The 9,118-nt window shown below is 44.0% G+C and overlaps 1 protein-coding gene across 2 annotated transcripts; it reads right to left on the bottom strand.

The window, feature by feature from the left end:
* Window positions 1-688: 688 nt before the first annotated feature.
* On the bottom strand, window positions 689-4,270 carry LOC112345238. Of its 2 annotated transcripts, none has more exons than XM_024671574.1 (3): window positions 1,337-4,270; window positions 1,087-1,240; window positions 689-1,034 (listed from the first exon to the last, which is right to left on the bottom strand). In XM_024671574.1, the coding sequence occupies exon 1, from the start codon at window positions 3,918-3,920 to the stop codon at window positions 3,075-3,077; it is 846 nt and encodes a 281-aa protein (XP_024527342.1). In that variant the 5' UTR covers window positions 3,921-4,270; the 3' UTR covers window positions 689-1,034; window positions 1,087-1,240; window positions 1,337-3,074. The 2 variants fall into 2 exon arrangements, with proteins under 2 accessions (XP_024527342.1, XP_024527343.1); XM_024671575.1 differs by having other exon boundaries at window positions 1,110-1,240.
* Between the last annotated feature and the right edge of the window lie 4,848 nt (window positions 4,271-9,118).

The raw sequence follows: 9,118 nt of genomic DNA, 5'->3' as shown, positions 1-9,118 counted from the left end.
TGTCATTGCATGTATCCCGATGTATCTCGAGCTTAGTCCCGAGAAAAAAGAGGCTGGGAGCCAAACGCAAGCATCCATGGGACCGAGAGAAGAGGAAGGTTATGACTATTTTGAAGTTGGCGCCTAGCCTGAATATGCTATATTGGGTTCCGGCTCAAAAGAGGTGAGTCTTCGTTTCTAGAAGCAGTTTCGGGGATATAAGGGAACCACAAAATCTTCACACTTGTCAAGAGTAAAACATGCACCATTTCTCTAGGTAGCCACCTCCGCTGCAGGAACAATGAAAGCTGGCAAAAGTGAGGAAACACGGACCTGCAAAGTCATCATTGTTGGCCACCATTCTAGAGCGATGAAGTCTACCAAATACTTTGAGGGACCGTACCCGCTTCACCTCTTTTTCTTTGGTGAATTTCGCCACAACCATTACTGTACGAGGTTGTGCCGGTCGCACAAGATCAAACATCGAAAAAGGTTATGTGGGGAAACCATTGCTTACAAATGCCGACAAGTAGTTCCCTCGATGAAACTATCATTTGAGTTCGAAATTTGGACTTTGTCCAAGGATCACTTTGGCTGAGTTCCTCAATCGCCTATTTGAATTCCTGTGGCTATAGGTGCATGCTTGAAATGGGAGGATACGTGGTTTGTCATATTTAGTTACGATATATGCATCACTTCAATGCTCACGTTGAGAAAGTTTGCCTTATCATTTGAGAGAATGAGATCCATGGTGATTACTGGATTGTCCATCTCGGGTTTGATTGCCAAATGGTTGAGAGCTTTGGAAAATCTTCACACCTGTCCACGTAGCCACCTCTGCTGCAGGAACAACGAAAGCTGGTAAAAGTGAGGAAACACAGACCTGCAAAGTCAGCATTGTTGCTTTCATCCACATCCAAAGTTCCATCAAGTTTCACTTGATACTTTGAGGGACTGTTGCCACTGAAAGCTTCACCTCTTTTGTTTAGGTGAATTTCGCCACAACCATTGCTGCTCCGCCCAGCACGAGTTTCTGTCAGCCTGTGATTGTATTCCTGCGCACACAAAAACACATGAGAACTTCTGAGCAAGCAAGTTAACGCGAACCTATAGAGTTTGGACTCCCTTACTTGTTAACTTTGGTAATCGATCGTGCAGCGGCGCAGCAGATGATCTTGTTGCATCCTTGGACCGCTGCTTCCAGCGTCTCCGGCCCTCCCAAATCGCCCACCGAGCGAGGTAGAATCTCCAGCGTTTCGTACTGACAAAATTAGTTTCACAAAATTTAGCAAGAGGAAACAAAATGCCTCGAGCACTTGCCCGGTAGAGGCAATGCTGAGAGAAGAAGAGAGTTTACCTTAAGTTTGTATCCTCGCAGCTGGAGCTTCCGAATGAAAACCCGGCCAACCAGTAGTGTTATAAACTCGGGGTTTGGGATGGTAGCGGGCAGCCGACGAGCACATTGTCAGCCCATTGACGCTGTTCTCCTCTGGCTTTCGATAGATCAAGCTGTAGTTTACCTGATTCGACAACTCGTCATCATCTCTTCAGCTGATCGTGAGCTCTCTTGCCTCTCCACTGTTAGTTGCTTGCGTAAATGCCACATCTTTGTAATTAGAAACTCCGACGGCCTTTTCTTTTGCTACTGGAGAATCTCTACGATTGGCAACTCTAGCCAAGAGTCCAAGACGGTGGTGATCCCGGCGCAACGAAGAGAATGTACGCGAGCACGGCAGCCTGAGCGCCTCCTTGCATGATGCCATCGATCGCTAAACCCTAGGGGATTTTCTCTCCCTCTTTCGGGCATTTGCAGTCATGCGACACTACAGGGATTGCTGGAGGCTTTTACTCTTCTTCGCTCCACTGCGACGCTTCAGGCTGTCATTGCCTAGGCGTGACGAAGGGGGAAAGGATCAGAAACTCAACCGGATGCCTTCTGGAAGTTTTGCTTCTTGGAGCTCTGTCATTGCCGCACATGATCTGGAAGGGCATCTGACATGGGCATCTTGGTTGTATGGCAAACTACCCCAGTACAGCAAAAGCCTTTTGGCGTTAGCGTCTCAGGAGAAACCCATAGCTAATAACACGTTCCGGGTCTCCATGGTGGTGGATGCAAGCACGCTGAGGGTCTTGAGTCCACAAAACTGGAAGTTTCGATTCGTTTCCAAAGAGAGTGTTGATCCCACAGCAGTTCCTCCGCCTGGGTATGTGCTGCAAGCCGAGTTAGCAGAGAAGAATGACATATGTCGTGGTGCTTTGATCGTGATGCATGAGGAGTTTTTGAAAGTTGCGGATATATACATCATTCACAACATGAAGCACATTCTACATCTTCAAATGGGGAGAACACATCTTCGTCCAAATGCCACAGATGTGGATTCACAGTTTGTTCACATTTTTGCTTTAGCAGGCCTGGAGAACATATATGCTATCAAAGACGAGCACGACAGATGCACTATCGATCCTTTGTGGATCTGGCCTGCCACTCAAGGGCAGGCTGTGGATACAGCAAGGGCATTGTTTTATCAAGCCAGATTGGCCTGCTTTCCAGAGCTCTCGGCGCAAGCTATCCGAGTCTATCTTGATCACCACTACATGCGCTGGGTCAGGAACAGGAAAGTTCACTATGTACAGAACTTGGTTGCCCGTCCATCAGGTTACAGGTTTCCGGAGCCAAGCTTCAAGCGCAACTTGACAGCCGAGGATTTGCGATCTGTACACATGATCGAGGTAGCTGAAGCAACGCACCAACTCGAGGAGATGGGGAGCGTCGAGGTCCGCCACGCTGTGATGAAGATTTTGCAGAGAAAAGGAATTCTAGATATCTCCCGCCAGCAAGGAAAGACGAGAAATTCTAAATCAACAAGGAACAGCCAACGCAAGCAGGCACCACAGCCGCCGCGGCGTTCACCTGTCGCATTGAATGTGCCGTAGTCCTGCCGGCTACACTTGGCTTCTTCTCTCTCTCAGGACTTCGGTCAGCCGGGACGAAGCACCGCTCACTAGCTCGGCCGTCGCCAAACAGCTAACCACGTCGTAAGGACGCTGTAGATTTGGCCCGGACAAGAAATCTGTGGCTCAGGACTTCATGGTCCTCATCTAACAAATCGATCGGAACCTGGTGGCCGCTTCTTCGCCTCGTCCAGCATCCGCCCCTGGTGCTCCACCAGCCTCGTCACAACCGGGAGCTGCGACACAGCCAGCGGGAGCCAACGCGGATCCATGGGAGCGCCGGCCTCCACCACCTTTTGTGCTCGCTCCAGGGCGTCCTTGGCAATGGAATAGCTCTTGGCGTCTAGCTCGTCACTGGGCACGAAATCGTACTCTCGTTTGCTCCCCGACACGCATTTTGAAAGACTCTTGAAGCCGAAATCCCACACCCCACACTCCCACTGCAGATTGGAATCCATGGCCACCCTGCGCACACCGTCCCTCCAATCTTTGAAGCTTGTCAAGCTCGTCTCGCTCGCGGCAAACACGTCCCTCTCGGCAGCACACGCCAGCCTCTGCGCAAACTCGATCGCCGGCCACAGCTCCTCCGTTGGCAGACGATCCCACTCGTCCAGCAGCGGGGTGAGGCGCGCCACCCATTCCTTGCCCGGCGCCGGGCCTGGGTAGTCGAAGTATGGATCGCCCTCCCCGATGAAGAAGTTCTCCATGAAGAGAATCGGGTAATTGAAGACGCGAATCCGCTGATTGAGGAGTTGCATATCGCTGCCATCCACGACACGGACGAATCGCTGGTAGAAGGAGAAGTCGAGGATCATGTCCATGTGGTATTCCACGCGGAAAGAGAGACGCTCCATGAGCAGGCCGACGAGGGATTTGTAGCATCTGTAGTCCTTCCAGCTTGGCTGTGCAACGCTGTGATATTTCCTCACCCGGACAGGACGACTCCCTCTTGCCAATCCAGCTGCCATAGCCGCCAATCCAGCCGCCATTGCTACCCCAATGCAATCTTTTAGGGCAGAAGCGCGGATATAATGTTGGGTTTATTTGAAAATTTCTCTGTTCGGCGCCCCAATCTGCGAATTTACCATCCCAAACGCCGAGCTGCAACGCCGCTGGTCGTAGGCGCTACCAGTCGGGTTCGCCCGGTTCTTGACACAACCACAGGAATATTCCGAGATCATTCCATGGCCTATGGGATTTAAGCCAGTAGGTGTTGGAGTATTCTTTTGGGATGGCAGAAGAGTAGGATATAAATCCTGATAAAGAGTATAATGTTAGTGATGATAGCCATAATGAGGAGGTAAAATCTCTTGATGATGTCATTGTGTGGCAAAGTTGCTAAAATTTTTAATAAGCATAGACTTGAATCAATCTTGTGTTCATGATTACTATTGGTTGATTAGTCTCATAACCTTTTTGAGGGTAAGGAAAATTATTAGTCTCATAACCTTTTTGAGGGTAGGGTGACAATTGATTTTTATCCAGTTAAACCCAAAGAGGCTAATATTATTCAAAACCAAAAAAATCACTCAAACCAATATTAGGACATTAATATCTTTAACTGATTGGAAAAAGAGTGCACTTTTGTTTATATACCCTTTCCCTTTATATTTAAATTTTATGAACCGTACCTTGAGTCGTTCTCTTTAGTTGATTTTACCATGCTTCTTCATGGTGAAAGAACTACATCAAAAGATAATCCAAAGCTAATTTCTTGGAGTAATTTGATAAAAGTTTTTTGCATTTCATTTGTCAAGAAGTTTAAAGAGGTTGATCTCATGAATTAGTTGCTAAAAATCAAGCAAAGGACTTTGTCTTTGAATTCATATATTCGCAAGTTAAATGCTCTTTACCTTAATCTCATGGGCACTTATAATGAGTTGCTAAAGGTGCAATGTTTCATCAAAGGTTTGAGCTCAATGGAGGTTAAGAAATATTTTTCAACAACATTAACTAATGCTATCACTAAGGTTTATATCTTTTCACTAAAACTGTCAGTCAACTCAGTCAACAAGATGGTCTACAGGGTAGTCAACTTGATGACCACCTAGCCAACGGAAGAAACGACCATTACTATGTTGTAACTCAAAGAATGAAGACAACAAATTTGGACTAGCAAGAAAAGGATAAAGTAGAGGGTAATTGTTTTCATTGCCACAAGGCTAAACATCAAAACAAGGATTGTCTTGAAGAAGTCAACAAATGCTAAAGTGAATGGGTTGAGATAGATGTAAATGTCTCAATTACTATTAGGGTTGTCTTGCTTCAAGTGACATTGCTATTAGGGCTATCTTGCTTTAAGTTGGGCATCCTCTTACATATATGAGCCACAAATTTAATGTCACATAGTAGAATTAGCTTATTTGAGATAAAGAATTATATGCTATGATTACTACTATGAAGGAATGGCAACTTTATCTATATAGATGGGACTTCCATATAGATTTACACTATCAATCTCTCCAGTATTTTAGTTGTCAAAAGTGTAAGCTCCTGAATTTGACTTCCTGGGAGATCACCTAGTACTACTCAAACCCAAGTATCTAAAAACTTTTAACCGATTGGAAAAGGGGTACACTTTTTTTTATGGACCTTTTCTTTCTATATTTGAACTTTATAAATCATCTCTCAAATTGTTTTCTTTAATTGCTTACAAAAAGGATCTTTGAGGCATACTCATTAGCAAGAAGTCTTATAGGGAATGTCTATTAAAATCTGGTATAAGCATGGAAGTGTCAATAAAGTGGGTAATGTATTATCTAGAATGGTAAATTCTATCTTGTTTTTAAAGTTATCCAACAATCTCTTGGATGAGCTTAAAGAGTTTATTAACTTCAAATATTTGTGTGAAGGTTTTGGGGGAGGGTGGGGGGGTTGTGGGGGGTTCTAAATGTATAGTAGAGATAGTGGGTGGGTAAGTCGGGCATGGCTGACCAACTTGAGGCATAGTCTAGCTTTTGCTTGCGTGCCTGTCCTTGTTCTGCGTTTAACTTGGGTCTAAGCCCAAGTTCCATTCTATGGAGGAGTTCGTATAGTATTATGCTCTCTAATTGTGGGCTTTTGTTGTATATAAGCTTGTGCCATTGCTTTTGCATAACATGGCAAATTATAGCCCATGTCATCAATCCACTTAATATACACAACTATGATGGAATTACTATAATAAGAAATTTATACTTTATTATCACCTGTTATGAAATATCCCAAGAACACCTTCAAATGCACTCTCCTTCTCTAGTGCAAAAACTGCATGCCTAGTCTCTTTAGCCACTAGCACCATCGAACCAAAACCTGCTGTAGCATTAAGCACAATCCCTTTAGGAGGACAAAACAACTCTAGGATCATATCCTAGCAATGCCAAACCTGTATGCTTATTAGTTCGTGTAATACTGTGATGGCAAGAGTAACAGCAGAGAATATGGTAGTTCCATGCTAAAACCTATAATGAAAAGAGGTAATCAATTTAAGATATGAAAAATAGGGAAATGCAAACCTTTTAGATTTGGCAACTTGCTCCTTTTGTTTTGACCGGGATGTTTGAGAGTAGGCAGCCTAATGCAAACTCAACTAATCTAGAGTCATCATTCTCCGCCATCGTTGCAAGAAGACCTCCCCAAAATAAAGAATAGGGAAGAATGACTAGCATAATGCCCTCGTATCGCAACACTTTGGATGCCACATCCAGCACTTGAGGAATATAGTCTGGTTAAAAGAATGTTCCAGGATGGAGTGTCGCTTTGTAAAGGTGGTAACCCATCAGGCAAGTCGAAGAATGTGAGGTTGATGCCGAAAGTATTGTTCATTCCCAATCCTCATATCCATCGATGGAACATAGAAAACTCTCGGCTCACATTGTTGGAAAGCTGAAAATAGTCCCCAATAACTATTTCCACATTACTAACACTTCCCGTAGGAGAAAGAGGGTGAACTTGAATAGTTTTCAAAATCAGGAAATATTAAACTTAATACATGTTTTTTTTCATACTTGTTTATGTGAAGCCAATGAAAATAACTCTTGGAGGTCATCCTCTGTAGCAGTGGGGAGGGATGGAAAAAATGCATTTGTATGTCGGCATATAGAGTGCTAGTTGGTTTCTTTGACATCTACAACCAAATTACAATAAGCAAGGTCATTGGAAATCAAGTTCTTACTCTCTTGGATGTCCTCACTATGGAGTTGCCTTCATACATTTCGAGTAGTTAGGGCTGGACAAGCAATGGTAGTAGGATCTAGGGAATGAGCAACTGTTGTAGGATGAGATAGGGTAAGAGAGTTTTCAGCTAGGTTCTCCACTTCGGTTTGCTCAATATGAATCTCATCCCTGTCTTGAGGCATCTCCATTGCCTCCAAAAGTGCCTCTACAATAAAGTAGAAACATAAGTTACTACTACGAAGTTTTACTCATCAAACCTAGATGACACTCAAGGTAGAGATCAAGATCAAAAGGTGACAATGGCATTTTCCTCCACAACTCCAAGTACCATGGACAAAGTTCTTGCTCCCGCTTAGTGGGACAATGGAACTCTAGTTCATACATACCAAGTTTCTTCCCACCAATTAAGAGCTTGAGAAAAACACTTGCTGTGTACACTAGAGCACCTAAGCAATGATTTAATTACCTACAAAAGAGCCATGATTAAATAAGCAAGTCAATTTCTTGCAATATACCTATATGCCATGTGGCGTGGGAAAAATGGTTGGCTCGGCTAGTTCTTGAAATCCATGGAGCTTGAGCTGCCATCAGGAAGCCATCCATCCCCAAACTCTTGAAGGGAAGCTTGGACATATTTTGGAAGTGTTATGTTGGTGTGGGCACTAGTAAGGAACTTTGTATCCCATGCTTGAAGTAGCTCCTCAGCAGCTGCAATACTTTAAGTGATATAAAGTTTCTCTTTCATCACATTCTCAAGTTTGTTCTCCAACCTCTTATCATTATTACGATGTCAAGTGTTGAGGAGCTCCAAGCAAGAGGTTTGTTTGTTGAAGGAGAGCTTGCTTTTTGCGATGTTATAGATCAATTCTTCAGGTGCTTTACCATTTTCTGCAAGGACAAAGATTTCAAAGTGGAATGAGAAAGATAAAAGGGACTAATTTATTGCCATAAGAGCATATCTTTGCAATGCAATCCAACCAATTTTTATCGCATCAAATGTCCGCAATTGCAAGTAGCTTCTTCACCTTTGATTTCTTCGAGTTCAAAATGCATTGCTTAATTTGTTGTAGTTTAAGGTTCTTTTGCACCTCATCTGTCATTTGCGTAATCTTCAAATATAAATTTTGCTCTACCTTGAGAATTGGCTAAAAGGAAAACTTATGAGTAGAAAACACAAGTTCATGCAAGAAAAGGATACCTTTGCCCAGACCGCAACCAAAAAATCCATAGGCACCTAATACCAAGTAAGCAACTCTTGGCCTTTATGTGCTACAAGCTTTGCTTGAACTGCTTCTATAACCTCACGACTATACAGCATTTGAATTTCCTCGAGAGAAAGAATGCCAACATACCGAAGGTGCTCGATATCATGGACCAAGGTATGTGCTTGGAAAGCAAATTGATTAAGCCTGTAACATAGTTGGTGAGAACAAAAGTTACTAGTAAACGATTTTTATATGTTGATCTTGTGATATGCCAAATTGAGCCTCACAGCTTGGTTTCGATCCTGTGGCTCCACAAGTGTCACTGGAACACAAATATGTCACTCGTCATCGTCCTGAAACTTCTCTTGGATACACCTCTAAAATGCTAGCCACCGATAGTTTCCATCAATAATGAAGAACATCTGGCCTACAAAGGCTTGTGTCTCTTTGTGGCACACCATCAAAGTATCAAACTCCTGAGATTTCCTCTGCCATATTTGATCCCAAGTCTGCTTGATCTGCCCCACCACCTATAGCACCAGATGCCTCATTTTTGCCACCAAGTTCTGCCCCACCACCTATGGCACTACCACCAGCAGCTTCTTGTGTGCTATAGATACCTTTCGCAATTCCATGCTCTCTAGAACCATCTGGCTCTTGCATGTTAACACCTGGATCAGGATCAACGATTACTTGGATCTGGACACCACTGCTCCCCCCGTGGGCTTCCTCTAAAGCAGCACTTTGAACTTGTGAGGTGTCCCTAGTGAATCTAGCACAACGTTCTAGTCATTTTCCTGGAGAACGGGTCCATTGAGGTTGGCTGG

Source organism: Selaginella moellendorffii, unplaced genomic scaffold, assembly GCF_000143415.4.
Source record: "Selaginella moellendorffii unplaced genomic scaffold, v1.0 SELMOscaffold_7, whole genome shotgun sequence".
NCBI classification, from domain to species: domain Eukaryota; kingdom Viridiplantae; phylum Streptophyta; class Lycopodiopsida; order Selaginellales; family Selaginellaceae; genus Selaginella; species Selaginella moellendorffii.
The sequence above is the reverse complement of the archived record's forward strand: the minus strand, read 5'-3'. Positions and strand labels throughout refer to the sequence as shown.

Excerpts from the sequence above, each read along its gene's own strand:
- LOC112345238 (XM_024671574.1), bottom strand. The coding sequence starts at position 3,920 with ATGGCGGCTGGATTGGCGGCTATGGCAGCTGGATTGGCAAGAGGGAGT.